Source organism: Chiloscyllium plagiosum, chromosome 4, assembly GCF_004010195.1.
Source record: "Chiloscyllium plagiosum isolate BGI_BamShark_2017 chromosome 4, ASM401019v2, whole genome shotgun sequence".
NCBI lineage: Eukaryota > Metazoa > Chordata > Chondrichthyes > Orectolobiformes > Hemiscylliidae > Chiloscyllium > Chiloscyllium plagiosum.
Genome location: NC_057713.1, coordinates 131,309,056 through 131,327,388, shown reverse-complemented (window position 1 = coordinate 131,327,388; position 18,333 = coordinate 131,309,056). Strand labels below are relative to the sequence as shown.

General features: G+C 42.3%; 1 protein-coding gene across 2 annotated transcripts in view; it reads left to right on the top strand.

Annotated features, from left to right (window-relative positions):
- Positions 1 to 18,333, top strand: part of prex2 (phosphatidylinositol-3,4,5-trisphosphate-dependent Rac exchange factor 2) — a 352,480-nt gene that overhangs the window by 96,336 nt on the left and 237,811 nt on the right. For both annotated transcript variants that reach the window (XM_043689238.1, XM_043689237.1), the window contains exons 7-10: positions 3,860 to 3,993; positions 8,231 to 8,343; positions 10,414 to 10,563; positions 14,644 to 14,788. In XM_043689238.1, the coding sequence (XP_043545173.1) occupies positions 3,860 to 3,993; positions 8,231 to 8,343; positions 10,414 to 10,563; positions 14,644 to 14,788 (542 nt within the window). The remainder of the gene's footprint in view (positions 1 to 3,859; positions 3,994 to 8,230; positions 8,344 to 10,413; positions 10,564 to 14,643; positions 14,789 to 18,333) is intronic.

The following is an 18,333-nucleotide window of genomic DNA, read 5'->3' as shown; positions in this document are numbered from 1 at the left end:
AGGATCCTTTCATATCTGGCAGAGATTTTCATGCACATCCAAACACCTCATCTACTGTGCCCTTTGCTCTCGATGTGGTCTCCTCTACATTGGGGAGACAGGACGCCAACTTGCGGAATGTTTCAGAGAACATCTCTGGGACACCCACACCAACCAACTCCACTGCCCTGTGGCCGAACACTTCAACTCCCCAAGGGCATGCAGGTCATGGGCCACCTCATTGCTAAATCCTAGCCACCTGACAACTGGAGGAAGAACGCCTCATCTTCCACCTTGGGACCCTCCAGCCACATGGGATCAATGTCAATTTCATCAGTTTCTTCATTCCCCCCCCTCCCTTATCCCAGATCCAACCCTCCAACTTGGCACCACCCTCTTGAACTGTCCTACCTGTCCATCTTCCTTCCTACCTATCCGCTTCAGCCTCTGCTCCCACCTATCAGTATCAATCCCCATCTCCATAACTATCGCATTCCCAGCTACCTTACCCATAGCTCCACCCCCTCCCATTCATCTCTCAGCCCCCTTGGGCACATCCCCACATTCCTGATGAAGAACTCATGCTCGAAAACGTTGACTCTCCTGCTCCTTGGATGCTGCCTGACCGGCTGTGCTTTTCTAGTACCACACGTTTTGACTACGATAGTCATCAACTCCCTGATATTTGGGAAAGTTTTCTGCCTCCAGGGATCAAGCCTCTACAACTCTCTGGGCTAGAGACTTCCGGATATTCACTGTCCTCTGACAAAAGAAAATCCTTCACATCTCAGTTTTAAATGAGTGCCCCCTTATTCCAGAACCATGCCCAGGGTTGAGATGCTCTCATTACCATCGAATAACCTTTTATGTGTCACCTTATTGAGTGCCTTTTGAAGATTTAAATACCAATGCATTTAAAGTAGCCTGGTGGTTCAGTGGTTAGCACTGCTGCCTCACAGTGCCAGGGGCCCAGTTTTGATTCCAGCCCTAGGTGACTGTCTGTGTGGAGTTTGCACATTTTCCCTGTGTCTGCTTGGGTTTCCTCCAGGTGCTCCTGTTTCCTCCCACAGTCTAAAGATGTGCAGATTAGGGTGGATTATCCATGGGAAATTGCCCATTGTGCTAGGTGGGTTAGTCATGGGAAATGTAGGGTCTGGGTGGGATGCTCTTTAGAAGGTTGGTGTGGACTCAATAGACTGATAGGCCTGCTTTCACACTGTAGGGCTCTATGATTCTAAGGGTTATGGGTTAGCAGGCAGGAGAGATTAGATGACAAAAAGGGTGATGGTTCATGGAAAACAGGAGTGAAAATTGATCAAAAATGAGATGGGTATACAGTGGCTGTAAATCACAATGGCATATATTTTACAAAAATTACTTAGCTGTTCAGAGAAAGAAGAATTTTGCTTGAAGTATGGGGCTCCTTGCAAATACTGTCCTGTAGTTGATGGTTAATTAAGCTACAAACCTTTATGCATTATTCGATCTGATATGCAAGTAAAGAAAGCATGAACTCATATCTATAGAGTGCCTCTTGTGAGCTAAGAAAGGCCTTGAAAGCATTTTATTGCCATGAACTACTTACAAATTGTAGCTAATGTTGTAATGAGGGGTCATGCAGCTCTTATTTTGCACAGGGTAAAATCCAACAAACAGTAGAGTAGAACAGAGTAACTTTTATTTGTCATTTCTATTATACACAACTGATAGAGTAAAAACAAGACAACATTCCTCAAGTACTAAGGTGCTACATGGACAGCACAAACTACACGATCATACACAGGGCGGCCTAAAGTGCATAGAAGTGCAAAGCATGCAAATTACAGTGTACTAAGACAATGATAATTAATAGAGATTGTTGTAGCAGCAATTCAAAGTCATGCAAAGAGTTTCAGATGGAAAAGAGACTGATCATATCGTGTTAAGGAGCCTGATGGTTTGGGGGAAGAAACTGTTGCACAGTCTGGCCGTGGGAGACTGAATGCTCCGGTATCTTCTGCCAGATGGCAGGAGGGAGAAGAGTTTGAGTGAGGGGTGTGTGGGGCCTTCCACAATGCTCTTAGCCTTTCGGATGCAGTGTGTGATGTAATGTCTCTCATAGAGGGAAGAGAGACCCTGATGATCTTCTCAGCTGTCCTCACTATCCATTGTAGGGGATGAACAACAGTAAATTGATAATCAGGTATTTAATCTGTTTTTGATTGTCACATTTGAAGAAAAAAAGGTTTTGGGGAGGTCATGAGAAATTTTCTATTCTTGTAAAAGTGCAGAGATTTTTTTTTAACAGGATGTAGATGGGCTCTCAGTTTAATGACTCCCTTCCCTGTGTGTGCCCGTCATTGTCACTTAAATGCCTGTCTAAATGACTACTCAAAAATCTACAGTGGACCCAGGGCTTTCTGGTTCTGAGGTGAGAGTGTTACCACGGAGGAAAGGTTTTTATATAATGAAGTATGTCACTGAACTAAATCAGTGCAACACCAGGTCAAACAGTTTTTGTGTGAAAATATGGCTAGACACACAAATGATTTCACTAAAGCATTAGAAAATGACAATTATACAAAGGATTGTCCAAACTCTGGCTCTCATTTTTAAAGCTGTCACAGTAACAGAAGCTGGTATCTTTTCAGTAAAGTAGAAGATGGTTTTAAAAAGAAATTATACAAATGTGTGCAAGAAATCATGTGATTACAATACAAAGTTGTTATTCTTGAATGTATAAGGAAGAATTAAAGCTTTTATTTTCATCTTCGCCAACAGCTTGGTAAGAGGTGATGAATTTTACTTGCTAAAATGGATTGATGAATCTTGGTGAACTCCAGTCAGAGATGAAGACAGTTCAATTCTACATAATTGCATGCATCTTTGAAAATTTAATTTTCTGCTTTTCCATGTCAAAAAGCTCAGCAAGTTTGACTATTCTTTAATTTTCTATCTTTGCAATATCGTTTAAGTTACTTTTAGAGCTCAATCCTTTGTCTGGGCTACAATATCCAGGTTCTGACTTTACCCTGGGCACACAGCAACACTGAAAAGAGCCTCTGCTTTAATTAAGGTTTTCATTGAGAATCAATAATCATTACAAATATACTGGCAAAGGTCCGTAATAGGCCTTGCCCTTGCAGTAGGCCATCATCGGGTCATTGGTCTGCTGAATAAGACCTCGTCACGCCTTCAGTACTTGATGAGGCAGCTCCTCCCTGATGGTCTTGCTGGTCCCCTGGAGCTGCTGATGTTTGTCTGTGTGAACTATGTGACTCATGCCAATGCTTACTGCTTGCTCCCCCATAGCCAAGTTCTTTTCCCCAGAGTTGGGGATTCCAAAGCTATAGGGCATAGGTTTAAGATGAGAGGGGAAAGCTTTAAAAGGTACAGAAGGTAATGCCTTTTAAAAGGCATCTGGATGAGTATACGAATATGGAGGGATATGGACCAAACACAGGCAAATGGGACTAGTTCAATGGAGGAAATTCAGTCGACATGGACAAGTTGGACTGAAGGGTCTGTTTCTGTGCTGTATGACTTTATGACTAAGTGTGAAGTGGGTTGATCTGTTTCCCACACGCTCAAGATAAATTGGGGGTGAATTTCTTGAGGGATTCTTTGTCTTTTGTGGTGCATATTGTGTGGAAAATCTTATTTGTTCAATTTTGTTTGGATTTTCTGCCAATTGCACTGGGGAATAGCAGGGAAATATCTATATATTTACTGACTAAGTTTTATTGAAAAGCTAAATAGATCTGATTTGGTAAATAGTGGAAGTGATTTATTCACTTTTAAAAAAATTAACCTAGATGGATAAAGGACAGAGTTTTTTTTTTAAAATAAGCTTTTAATGCTGCTGAGAATCATTATTATTTTAATTTCTATTTTGTTTTAGGGTTCCAATATAACGGATACATGCACTGAAATGCTGATGCAAGGCAATTTACTGAAAATTTCAGCTGGGAACATCCAGGAACGAGTTTTTTTCCTCTTTGATAACTTGCTGGTTTACTGCAAAAAGAAGCATAGGTAAGTGCTGCTGTTTCTGGAGTGGCACGGTGGCTCAGTGGTTAGCACAGCTGCCTCACAGCAGGAGGGAAAAAGTGAGGACTGCAGATGCTGGAGATCAGAGCTGAAAATGTGTTGCTGGAAAAGCGCAGCAGGTCAGGCAGCATCTAAGGAGCAGGAGAATCAACGTTTCGGGCATGAACCTAAAGAAGGGCTCATGCCCGAAACGTCGATTCTCCTGCTCCTTGGATGCTGCTTGACCTGCTGCGCTTTTCCAGCAACATATTTTCAGCTCACAGCAGGAGGGACTCAGGTTTGATTCCAGTCTTGGGCGGCTGTCTGTGTGGAGTGTGCACATTCTCCCCATGCCTATGTGGGCTCACTCCGGTTTCCTCCCACAGTCCAAAGATGTGCAGGTTAGGTAGATTGGCCATGGGAAATTGCCCTACAGTACCCAGGGATGTGCAGGACAGATGGATTAGTCATAGGAAATGCAGGGTTACAGAGATGGGGTGGATCTGGGTAGGATGCTCTTTGGAGGGTCGGTGTGGTCTCAATGGGCTGAATGACCTGCTTCCACATTGTAGGGATTCTGTATTTCCAATCTGCAATTGTTTTGAAACGCACTGTGCTTCATGTGCAATTCATAATTCAAGAGTGGCCATTCTTGAGGCTTGTTGGGTTACCAGTGGAAATGGTCTACTGTAGAGGGAAACCTGACTGAAAGGTAAAGAGAGATGGAGCAAGCAACAAAGGTTAGCACCTGGGTGAAGGAGAAACGGGTGTCCGTGGGGTCAGGGGAGTTCAAATTCATCTTTAGGCTGCAGTGATCACTTTAGGGTCTCTGGAAGCGGGATGGTGGAGTAGGTTGCATTTTCATTATGAAACTTTGAGTACCTTAAAAATCGCTATCACTCTGGTTATAATCATGCTGCCTCATTCTCCGACTTCGTAGAAAAAAAACTTAAGAACTTTCTCTTCCATTTTTGCTTGGCAAAGATGTTACATTTGAGCCCAGTTACTGATCAGTAATTTCTCCAGTTAGTTGATAAAAAGGTACTTGTCATTCTGAACAGTTTAGATGGCAGGAGCCAGAGGGAGTGACCTTTTGTTCCCATTGGGTATCTCACTCAGGTACATTGAGAAGGTGGCATGGGGTGGGGTGGGATGGGTCTCAATGCAGATTCCCCTAGCAATGTGGTTTAGAGAGCAGAGGTCAATCAAAGGGCATGAGGTGGGCTGGGTCTCAATGCAGATAGTGCTAACCATGTGGTGTAGAGAGCAGAGGTCAATCAGAGAACGATAGCCACTTTTTATCTTTGCTGCCTGGAACTGAAGCAATGGCGGCCCAGGTGGGACTTGGCCCTTAAGTGGTCACTAACTGTTATTTGAGGGTCTTAGTTGGTGGCAGGCCTTGAGTTTTCCTGCCCAGATTTTTTTCTGCCTGCAGCAGGAAGCAGATGGGGGGGGTGGGGATTCTGGGATACCACCACCCACCTCATTAAGTTCGCTTCCTCATTCTACGTACACCACTTCCTGGACTGGAAGCTTCCATCCACAGTTTCACTTGTCACACTTTACAGCCAAAGCGTAATTTTAACCCTTCTGAACTCCTTAGTACAGTGGACCTTCCAAGGTTTCATACCCAGACTGACATCTCAAAATCGAGAGTGTGATGCTGAAAAAGCACAGCAGGTCAGGCACCATCTGAGGAGCAGGAAAAGCAACATTTTGGCATAAGCCCTTCATTAGGATCTCTCGAAATGCATTGTTTACTCGTTTAGCTTGAAGTTCTACTCAGCTTGTCTCACCTAAGGAAGTGATGGATGGGGATACAACTACTATGTTTAAAAGACATTTGGATGGATACATGAATAGGAAAGACTGGGGGAATATGGACCAGGAGCAGGCAGGTGGAACTAGTTTAGTTTAGGATTATGTTCAGCATGGACTGGTTGGACCGAGGGGTCTGTTTCTGTAATGTATGACTCTATGACATATTAAATCTGTTTGGTAGGATGTTTAACAGTTTAAAATGTTGGCAGGAAAATAACAATTTGACACTTTTCTCATCAGATCAAAAAGGGAACTTAACATAACAATTTTCTGAATTATTGAACAGTAAATAAGTGAAGGTTTCTCAATGAAAGTTTACATTGAGAAAATTAATTTAATAAAGTCTAACACCGGTAAATGTGGGGATCTTTACTTTGGCAGCAAAACGGGAAGGCAGATTGCTTTTTGAATCATTCTTGTATTTAATTTTCTTTGTAAGTTGTTTCTGTCTCAGATTTTTCACTTTGTCATCTTCATGGGCCTCAAGCATTGCTCAGTCACACTGTCTCTGAATCTGAAGGTTGTAAGTTCAAGTACACAGATTGGAACACAAGACCTAGCCTGAGAATCCAGTGCAGTCCAGAGGAGGAAATGCATTCGTGAGCAGTGCTTTTGTAGATAGACATTAGACATAAGACATTAAATGTAAAGGCCTGTACACTGTCTCAGGGAGGCGTTAAAGATAACATTGCACTTTTCAAATAAAACAGGGGTTCTACCTGGCGTCCTGACCAATAAATATCCTTGAACCAACACCTAAAACAGTTTCCTTGATCTTTATCATGTTGCTGTTTGTACCTTAATTTCCTACAGTTCAACAATGCCTGCACTTCAAAAATAACTTGGTTAGCTTTAAAATGCGTCCGGACATCCTGAGATGTGGAAGCTGCTGTATAACTTTCTTTCCTTTAAGGGATTATATGTTTCCAGTTGTACACCTGTAAAATGGTAGCCAGAGCAAAAAGCATAATATGGCAGGGATTTGAAAACACACAGAAAAGTAACCAAAGTATGTGACTTTGTGAGTACATTGATTTTATTTTCTAACAGTACAAATAGAGATATGGACTGAGATCATGAACAGGCTTTTCCAATGTATTTTTCAAAATGTTGTCCCCAATCTACATATTTAGAAGTAAGTTATATACGCACGCTGTGAAAATTGAGAAGCTAATTAGCTATCAGTTCTAAGGTTATGTGGTGGGGTACATTGTCATTCACTTGAAAACCTAAACTTGATTTTAATGTGAGACACACTAGACAGGTGTGTCTTAAAATGGTGCACACAACACTTTCTAGGTGGGTTTCTGTCTGTCGTTGTAGCCAAGTCGGAGACTACAGATCAAGGACAATGTGATCTCGACAGGAAGGGTGTGTAACAAATTAAAATATCTCAGATTGACATTAAGTCTCCATAAACCTTAGGGGCGATGATGGCCTAATGGTGGTTATCACTGCAATGTTAATTGAGAAATCCAGGCAATAATCTGAGGACCTGTGTTCAAATCCTGATAGAATCTAAATCCAACAGAAATCTGGGATTAGGAATCTAGTGAAGACCACAAAACCATTGTTGATTGTCGGGGAAAAACCACTAATGTCCTTTAGGGAAGGGCAATAAATGCTTAATAAGCAATGACCTCATCTCTTAAAGGAAAAAAAGAATGTGTTGTGCTTCCAATGAGGTACCTTAATCTGATGTGATGATTCTTATATCCTCAACATAAGAAACAAGGATGGCGTAATGTCGTATTGAACAATTGAACCACCTTTACTGTGGCTCACTGATATATACATATATTACATTCCCAGGCACAAATATGTCTGGATTCACATTCAGCTATTCAGTTATACAGAGTAGCTTGCTTCCATCTATATGTTCTGCTTCAGGAGTCCCGAGTTAAGATGAAGTCTGAGAGCTTTGTACGTTCAGGTCATTTACTGTGATATAGTGATGATCACATAACGATATACTGACTGCAAGACACAATACACGCACATAGAATTATAGAATGATAGAATTTCATACAGTGTGGAAAGAGGCCATTCATCCCATCAAGTCTGAAGAGCATCCCGCCCAGAACTAGCCCTCCCCAATCCTATCCCTGTAACCCTGCATTTCCCATGGTTAACCCATCTAACCTGCACATCCTTAGATACCACGCAATTTAGCATGACCTAACCTGCACAAAACTTTGACTGTGGGAGGAAATCAGAGCATCCAGAGGAAACCCACACAAAGACAGGGAGAATGTGCAAACTCCACACAGACAGTCACCTGAGGGTGGACCCAAAACCCTATCCCTAACCCTATTGAACCCTGGTCCCTGGCGCTGTGTGAATATGACTGAAATTCACTGAATAAAGAGAAAGGAACCATTGTTTCCAACTCAAACAAATGTCCTTGTTACTTAAATTCCAGGCGATTAAAAAATACCTCACACCCTAAGAAGGTGGCTGATGGACATCGGTATCTTTTTCGTGGCAGAATTAATACAGAAGTCATGGAAGTGGAAAATGTGGAAGATGGAACAGGTACTTTATTTACAAATTCATCAAACTAAATTGTGTTGTTTGTGAGATGGATTCCAAATGTCCTTAAGTAAAAAGAGGACACTCTTTATGGATATATCAACAAAAAAAAGACAGTTCATTCTACACAACAAATATATAAATTTCAAATGTAATAATAAATTGCTGGTCAATCAATTTATTTCACATTCAGTACCAACAGGATTGGGCATCTCTGTTGATCACAGATAACCTGAAATATTGTTCATGATTTTGAGAACTGAAAGAACTATGGATGTTGTAAATCAGAAACACGAACAGAAATTGCTGGAAAAACTCAGCAGGTCTGGCAGCAGCTGTGGAGAGATATCAGAGTTAAGATTTCAGGTTGAAACCCTTCCTCAAAACTGATGGTAGCTAGGAAAATGTGGGTTTTTATATAAAGGATAGAGTAGAGGGAGGGGGAAAGGAGTGAACGATAGTTGGGGAGTGATCTTTCTTAGCCAGATTGAAACCCTCAATCATGCCACTACTATGTCAAGACTTGACAGTTTCACCACTCCTCGCTGTCTACACTCCTACATTTTCAACTCCTAAATTGGAGATTATTGTTAGCTCTGCTGTCTCCATCTTTCCTCACACGAGGTTTTGCGCAATTATCATCCCTGTGCATGCTGATCTGTCCTGGTTCCCTGTCAAAGAATGCCGCAGTTTTGAAATTCTCATCCTTGATTTGAAGTCCTTCCCTGACCTTTCTCTCTGTAATCTCCTGTAGTTATGGAGCTATAGACCTCTGATATGAACCTTATTCAGTTCTGGACTCTTGAAGATTCCTGATATAAATTGTTCTACTATTTGTGTACGTGTCTTCCGCTGTAAGTCCAATCTCCAGAATTCCCTCCCTGAAATTCTCAGCCTCCCAACCTGACATTCTTAATTTTAAGATGCTCCTTAAATACTCCACAACCACCTGATGAAGGAGCAGCGCTCCGAAAGCTAGAGTTTCCAAATATACCTGTTGGACTATAACCTGGTGTTATCCAACATTGGCATCACCAAATCATGACTCCTTAAAATCGTCTTTTTTGATCTCTGGCTTTTTAAAAAATTCAGCTGTGGGACCTGGGCAGCGCTGGCTGGGCCAGCGTTTATTACCCGTCCCTAGTTGCCCTTGAGAAGGTGCTGTTGAGCTGTCTTCTCGAACCGCTGGAGTCCATGCGATAGAGTCAGGCTCACAATGCAGCACATGGCTATGGTTTTTTCCGGTTCCTTGGGTCAGTGGAATCCTTACAGCTGAGTGGTTTGCTGGGCTATTTCAGAGGGCAGTTAAGAGTCAACCTTGTTGCTGTGGGTCTGGAGTCACATGTAGGTCAGACCAGGTGAGGATGGCAGATTTCCTTCCTTTAAGGACATTAGTTAACCAGATGGGTTTTGCCTGCCAATCGACAATGGTCATTTAATTCAAATTCCACCATTTACCATGGCAGGATTCCAACCTTGATCCTGAGAACATTACCTGAGTTTCTGGATTAATAGTCTCGTGATATTACCACTATGCCATCGCCTCCCTCACTTCCTTATAGAGCAAAGATCAAAGAAAATTTACAGCCCAGGAACAGGCCCTTTGGCCCTCCAAGCCTGAGCTGATCCAAATCTACTGTCCAAATCTGTCGCCCAATTCCTAAGCATCTGTATCCCTCTGCTCCCCACCTACTCATGCAGCTGTCCAGATGCATCTTAAATGAACCTACAGTGCCTGCCGCTACTACACTGGCTGGCAATGTGTTCCAGGCACCTACCACCCTCTGTATAAAGTACTTGCTGTGTGTATCTCCCTTAAACTTTTCACCTCTCACCTTAAAAGCGTGACCTCTCATTATTGAATCCTTCACCCTGGGAAAAGGCTTATCTCTATCTATCTTTTCAGACCAGATATCTCCTAATGGGCCTCAATTGTCTAATTTTGCTTTGTAAGCTTCTTGTGAAATGCCGTGGGATGTTATGTTCTATTACATGTGCTACAAGAATATAATAGTTGTGGTTTTACAATAGATTGGTGTTGATAAGTAAAACTACAATTGTGTTTTATTCCAGCGGATTATCACAGCAGTGGTCATACCGTTATTAATGGTTGGAAGATACACAACAGTGCCAAGAACAAGTGGTTTGTCTGCATGGCGAAAACATCAGAAGACAAGCAGGAATGGCTGGAGGCCTTTCTAAAGGAACGGGAACGAAGAAAGAGTGAGATACCGAGATTTATACATTTTGTTTACCTCAGCATTGACAAAAATAAAGTTAAACTAATGTTGACCTCCAGTTGCAACGTCACCATTATTGTGTTAGCTGGCTGCAACATGTGGAAGATATTCTTAGACCAACAGTATGTTGTACAAAGCTGGAGTTTTGTATAGTCAGTGTTCAGGGTCAAACCCATTATTATTTGAATATATTCCCAGTGGCTTAAAGGGAAAATATTGTTACATCACAAATCCAACCTATGGTGTATCTTTTACATGTGTGTTACAGTGATTGTGCACTTCGTGATTGTAAATATTTCCACTTACAGCAGTAAAATGGGCCATTGATTCATATTTTTAAAAAATAGTAGCAAGTATTTTTCAGAATCAAGATTGATTAAACTATTCTCATAAACAGATCGACGGTCTGCTGAATTCAGGTCAGAACTGAGTTAGAACATAGAACATAGAACATAGAAGAATACAGCGCAGTACAGGCCCTTTGGCCCTCGATGTTGCGCCGATCCAAGCCCACCTAACCTACACTAGCCCACTATCCTCCATATGCCTATCGAATGCCTGTTTAAATGCCCATAACGAGGGAGAGTCCACCACTGCTACTGGCAGGGCATTCCATGAACTCACGACTCGCTGAGTAAAGAACCTACCCCTAACATCTGTCCTATACCTACCACCCCTTAATTTAAAGCTATGCCCCCTTGTAATAGCTGACTCCATACGTGGAAAAAGGTTCTCACAGTCAACCCTATCTAAACCCCTAATCATCTTGAACATCTCTATCAAGTCACCCCTAAACCTTCTTTTCTCCAATGAAAACAGCCCCAAGTGCCTCAGCCTTTCCTGATCCCCAAGTTCTCCTTTCTTTAGTCCTCCTCTGTTTAAATATGAAGTAATAGAGTTATACAGCATGGAAACAGCTCCTTTGACCCAACCCGTCCATGTTGACCATGTTTCCTAAACTGAACTAGTCCCGTTTATCTGCATTTGGCCCATTTCCCTCTAAACCTTTCCTATCCATTTATTTGTCCACTTGCCTTTTAAATGTTGTTATTGTACCAGCCTCTACCACATCCCTACCCTGAGGAAAAGATCTTGACTATTCACCTTATCTAGGCCCCTCATGATTTTATCAACCTCTGTAAGATCATCCCTCAGTCTCCTATGCTCCAGGGAAAAAAAGTCCCAGCCAATCCAACCTCTCCTTACAACTCATATCCTCCAGTCGTGGTAACATCTTTGTAAATGTTTTTGAACCCTTTCCAGTTTAATAACATCCTTCCTGTCACACTAACATTTTAATAAGCCGTATATTGCCTTCGAGTGGGATGGTAGCTCTGTGGTTGGCACTGCTACCTCATAGTACCAGGGATCCGGACTCGATTCCAGCTTCAGACGACTGTCTGTTTGGAGTTTGCATATTCTCCCTGTGACTTGGTTATGGATACTGGCCTTTGTGGAGTTATTTCACTTCACTTGGGCAGGAAGAATAAAAAAAATCAGAGTATTCTTTAACTGGGAAAGGACTGCAAGGTGCAGAGGAATATGGGTGCTCTGGTGCATGAATCACAATAAGTTAGGATAGAAACACAGAAGACAGGAGCAAGAGGAGACCATTCGGCCCTGTGAGCCTGCTGCAGCATTCATCACCATCATGGCTGATTGTCCAACTCAATAGTCTCATCCTGCTTTCTCCCAATACCCTTTGATCCCATTGACCTCAAGTGATATATCCAGTCGTCTCTTGAAAACATTCAATATTTTGGCATCAACTACTTCCTGTGGTAATGAATCCCACAGACTCACCCCTGCTTGGGTGAAGCAATGTCTCCTCATCTCCACCCAAAGTGGCCCACCCTGAATCCTCAGACTACACCCCTGGTTCTGGACACACCCACCATCGGGAACATCCTCCCTGCATCTACCCTGTCTAGTTCTGTTAGAATTTTATAAGTCTCTATGAAATCCCCCCTCATTTGTCTGAACTCCAGTAAGTAAAGCAAATAGTCACGAGGGCTACCTTCAGTTATACAGGTTATTGCTGAGCCCATACCTCAGATACCATGTCTGGTTAACATATAGAAGGATGTAAATGCACTGGGAGTGGTTCAGAGGAGGTTTGAAACATAGAATAAGCCAGTTGCCTTTATCAGGAACAGTTGGACAGACCAGGTTTCTTCCCACTGTAGTTTAGAAGGACTGAGTAACTATAAGGCCTTAAAGGGTCTTAAGGTGGATATGGATAGACTGTTTCCACTTGTGGCTGAGCCCAGAATTAGGAGGCATCATTTAAGAATTAGGTGTCACTTTATTAAGAAAGAGATGAGGAGAAACACTTTCTCGGAGAGTTGTGCAACTTTGGAACTCTGCCTCAGGACATGGTTGAGGCGGTTGACAGGTTAAGGTGTAGATGGATTTTTATTCATTAAGGAAACCAGATATTATTGGGGTAGATCAGAAGGTTGACTTTGAAACAAACGGATCAGCCATGATCTTATTGAATGAAAGAATAGGCTTGAGAGGCCAAATATCCTCGCTCTGCTCCTGATTTGTACGTTGGCAATGCATGGGAACACTCACACAATGCTGGTTCCTTTAGTGATCACTGTCCTTTTAAGGAGAGGGACTCCCTTGTCAGTGACTATGTTAAACTATATCTAAATCACAATTTGCTAAGGCATTATGGCATTTGGAGCTGGCAAAACGTTTTACATTTCTTTCTCAAATTGTTCCCTCAAATGTCAAAACCCTCCTACTTTAAGGAGGATACTAATATTAGGGAAACTGGTGACCTACTGCAGAGGAAAAGCAATACATCAGGAATTGGCAGGTTAGTTTAAAACTGCAGTCATGTATATTACCACTTTGGGCATCGCGATGCAGGTTGGTTGGCATGAATTATGCCCCTTCAATTTATGTAGGGTTTTACAACTACTGCAGTTATCATAAAATCCCTACAAGTGTGGAAGCCCATTCGGCCCATCAAATTCACACTAATCCTACAAAGGGCATCTCACCCAGACCCATCCCCACCTACCCTATCCCAGTGACGCTGCATTTCCCATAGCTAATCCACCTCGCCTGCACATCTTTAAACTGTGGGAGGAAACCCACGCAATCACGGGGAGAAAGTGTAAACTCCACACAGACAGTTACCCGAGGGTGGAATCAAACATGGGACCCTGGTGCTGTGAGGCAGCAGTGCTAACCACTGAACTACCATGTCACCCTAAGCCATTAAGGCTTTTTAAATAATTGCTGTGGCAGGAGGGATGTTATCAAACTGGCAAGAGTACATAAATGATTTTCAAAGATGTTAGCAAGACTGGAGAGTTTGAGTCATATGGAGAGGCTGGGTAGGCTGGGGCTATTTTCCTTGAAGTGTGGGAGGCTGAGGGGTGACATTATAGAGATTTATAAAATCATGAGGGGCATCGATAGGGTGAACAGCCGAGGTCTTTTCCCTAGGGTCAGGGAGTCTGAAACCAGAGGGCATAGGTTTTAAGGTAAGAAGGGAGAGATTTAAAAGGGACCCGAGGGGCAGCTTTTCCATGCAGAGAGTGGTGCATATCTGGGACGAGTTGCCAGAGGAAGTGATAGAGGGTGGGTACAGTTCCGACATTTAAGAGGCACCTGGACAGGTAAATGAATATGAAGGGTTCAGAGGGCTGGGGGCCAATTGTAGGCAGATGGGACCAGTTCAGTTTAGGAAATCTGCTCAGCATGGACAAGTTGGGCCGAAGGGTCTGATTCCATGCTATCTGACTCTATGACTTGAGCCTCAGTTGAATGAGAAGTTTTGAATTGCTGGGATTCCGTAATAGTAGTAGGTTATAAAGCTGCCTGTAGAGATTCTCTTAGGTATCATAGATTTGTTCACATGACTGTCAGAATACTGTCATAAAGATTGATGTGGATCGAGGAAGTGAAAATCTCCAGCAAATGTATTATTTTGTCACATAAGTAGAAAAGTCAGTTAATATAACAGAATACTACTCCAGCTTGCATGCAGCAACTTCCTGAATAATGTTGAAAACTGAAGGATGTTGACTTCATTTTTGCCCAGGTTTGAAGCTTGGTGTGGAGCAAGATACGTGGTTGATGATCTCTGAGAAAGGGGAAAAGCTCTACCATATGCTGTGTAAAGAGGAAAATGTTATCAAGGACAGAAAACGGAAACTAAGCACATTTCCAAAATGTTTCTTGGGCAGGTAGGTTGTCAGGTTCAACATTAATTAACATAATAGCATTTACTTTGTTCTAATGTTTCAGACAATTGTCCCCTTTCCCTTCTCTTCTAAAATTCTTAAATCTATTACGGAGATAAAGTTCTTATGGCATTTAGTGTCCTTGGTGCTTCACCTTTATATTGATACCTGAGACGTGACTGTGGGTATTGGCAAGCGATTCAGTCATAGTTGGTGCCATAGGTGAGGTTAAACCTAACTCTAACTCCTAACTCAAAACCTATGGCTTGTTTGGTAGAAGGATTAACAGTTACACAGAGAAGGCAGGAGAATGGGTAGGGAACTATATCCTCCAGGATCGAGTGTGGAGCAGACCCGATGGACAGAATTGTCTAATTTTACTCCTATATCTTCTAATCTAATGGCGTTATGAGAATCCTCTATAATGGGGATCGCTATTAAGGGACAGGAAATATGCAATGTTTTCCCTTTACTGAGCACTGGGGTGGATTTTGGAGGATAACACTACTCTGGCAAAGGTTAGTTAAATGATTAAAGAACAAGTGGGCGGCAGGGTGGCACAATGGTTAGCACTGCTGCCTCACAGCACCAGAGACCCGGGTTCAATTCCCGCCTCAGAGAGACCCGGGTTCAATTCCCGCCTCAGGCAACTGACTGTGTGGAGTTTGCATATTCTCCCCGTGGCTGTGTGGGTTTCCTCCGGGTGCTCTGGTTTCCTCCCACAGTCCAAAGATGTGCAGGTTAGATGAATTGGCCATGCTAAATTGCTCGTAGTGTTAGGCGAAGGGGTAAATGTAGGGGGATGGATTGCGGGTCGGTGTGGATTTGTTGGGCCGAAGGGCCTGTTTCCACACTGTAAGTAATTTAAAAAAAAGTATTGACTTATTTGTGGTCTGTACAGCTTAGCTACATGCTGGAATCAATAATGCAGTTTCTGTATGAAGGTTCAGGGATCCAGATGGAGTGATTATTCCAGTATTATTGAGTAACATTCTCGATGCTTTATGCATAACACACCTGAGATACCACAGGGATAAAGGATAGGATGTTGAATGTCGTACAGGTAAAGAATCTCTGTTCTGAATAGATGCTTTATCTCTGGAGCACAGCTTAAGCAGTCCATGTGCATCATGGAAAATTCCTTACTGTAAACCTTGCTGTACAGATAACCAGTCTCTCCATATTGAGGTGTGCTGAGAATATCAGACAAGAAATCTACCTCCTGGCTTTATGTACAGTAATACATTACTGACACTATTGTATCATCTAGATTAGAGTGGTGCTGGAAAAGCACAGCAGGTCAGGCAGCATCCGAGGAGCAGGAAAATTGACGTTTCAGGGAAAAGCCGTTCATCAGGAATAGAGGCGGGGAGTCTGCAGGGTGGAGAGATAAATGAGAGGGGGGTGGGGGTGGGGAGAAAGTAGCATAGAGTACAATAGGTGAATGGGGGTGGGGATGGAGGTGATAGGTCAGAGAGGAGGGTGGGGGAAGGTAGCAAAGAATACAATTGGTAAATTGGGGGGTGGGGGTGTGGGGGTTTCCAGCATCTGCAGTCCTCGCTTTTACCCACAGAAACCCCAAAATGAAAATGTAGAACTGGAATATTTCTCATAAGAACAATTCGTTGGTTCACACACAAGAGCTGAAATTGAGATTCGGGAACCTTAGTACTATTTAATTTGTTTTGACCCAAACCAGAAATCATTTGTTCAAAATATTTTACATGGTTCTATTGAGAGTGGTGTTGTTCAGCTAACACAGAGCAGTGATTGGAATTTTTATGAACATAACATATGTGGTGATGCTGTGACTTTAAGAGGTTATCTTGTCCTTTTTGTTTGAAGAGAGGTTGTAAGGCAGAGCTGCTGAGCGGTCTAAACAGAACCAGTAGAGTAACCAGGTTGTGAGGCCTTGGATTTTTTGTTTAAAGTTGGAACAATAGAAGCAGCCTGGATGGGTGTGGCCAGCTCTCACAGAGTAGGGTTTCTAGTTTTTAGTTTTTTTAGCTTTAAAATTCAGCAGTTGTTGTTGTGGCCTTGAAGAAGTGGAAGCAATTTTTCCATCTGTCAACAACAGCCAAACGTTGGAAGTTCTCTTCCTGGGCTACTAGATTGCATGTGAGACAAAATCCTTTTCTTCTGAATTTGCCTTTTTGCCAAAGGGTATGTTTATGGGATGTTACAATATTGGGACAGTTAATTAATAATAGGTACTGTATCTGTTATTTTCTTAAGTTTTCCAGTAAAGTTATTCTAAATTCCTATTTCTTTGGTTGTATTTTAACGACAATGTTTAAATAAATTGTGTTTGCTCAACGTCGAGTGGTTTGACCGGTCAGATTGTATCTGGGACACGGCACTTTACATTTGCCTTAAAAATAAGAAAAAGTTAGGGTCAAGGCTACTTTCTTAAAATATTTTGAGCAGGTTCGGTCTGGTCCATAACAATTTAAAATGCGCTTTCTGGAAAAAAGAGGCTGGTGGAAATTGTGTTCTTTCAAGTGCCGGAAGGCATTGATAGTATGGAGGGGAACAGGTTTGTGAACATCACCTGCAATGAAAACCTGGCATGAAAAGTAACAAACCATTACCATAAATAAATAATTAAAGCAGATTACTTTGATAACAGGCAGATATGTAAGGTATACTTTAACTGAAGATTGACACACTAATCTGTTTTTGAAGAGATCAAGACAAATGCTTAGCAAAGTGTTTGAAGCTAACTGATATATAGGACATGGACATTAGATTTCTGTTTCAACTTAACCAGTTGTTCTTCCAAACCCTTTTCCTGGACCAGGTTTATAAAGCAGGTTAGGATCCTTGTCACTGGGACGGAGTGTATTGTTGTTAATGTTTGATTTGGGGGTTTGGCACCACAGTTACAGGTGATCAACCACTGGTAAGACCTTGACCAATAGCTTATTCAGTTCATTCAGAAGCAGCAGTTTAGATTTAATGGAGTAGTTATATTGGACAGCAAAAGTAAATGACCCCTGAAAATTCAGGATGGCTCAGAGAATGAACAGGCAGTTGGTACGGAGTATGTAGATCTTGTAAAGACATGAACACTTCACTTAGTCTTCCCTTAGTTTCCCCTGGTCCGTCTTTGGTCTGAAGGAGAAAACAGTCTGATGAGTGCAGTCCTTGACCAGGACTGCTTCTGTTTCTGAGCACATGTTGGTAAGTCTCAATTTTGAGGCTGGCAATCTATACCATGTCAATCATTTGTTAGAATCCCTCCACCTGGTGAAGGTGGGGAAACTCTTCAAAGCAGATAACAGTTGTCCCTTTGCTCATCTTCACTTGCTGGCTAGTTTTCATTCTGGTTGGGAAAGGGACTTTGAATTTCCTGAACACTGCTCTGATAATGGAATATACATAATGCCAGAAAAATGCACAGTTACATGAGATCTCATGCTGTACAGGAAATATGAGAAAGGGACCCCAATGTCCAACATTAATGAGTCCTGTTGCAGCACAGGTAAAGGAAGAGACTAGTGTAAAGAGGAAGAAGGAGCCTGAAGATCTTAAGTTTGATTGTTTTT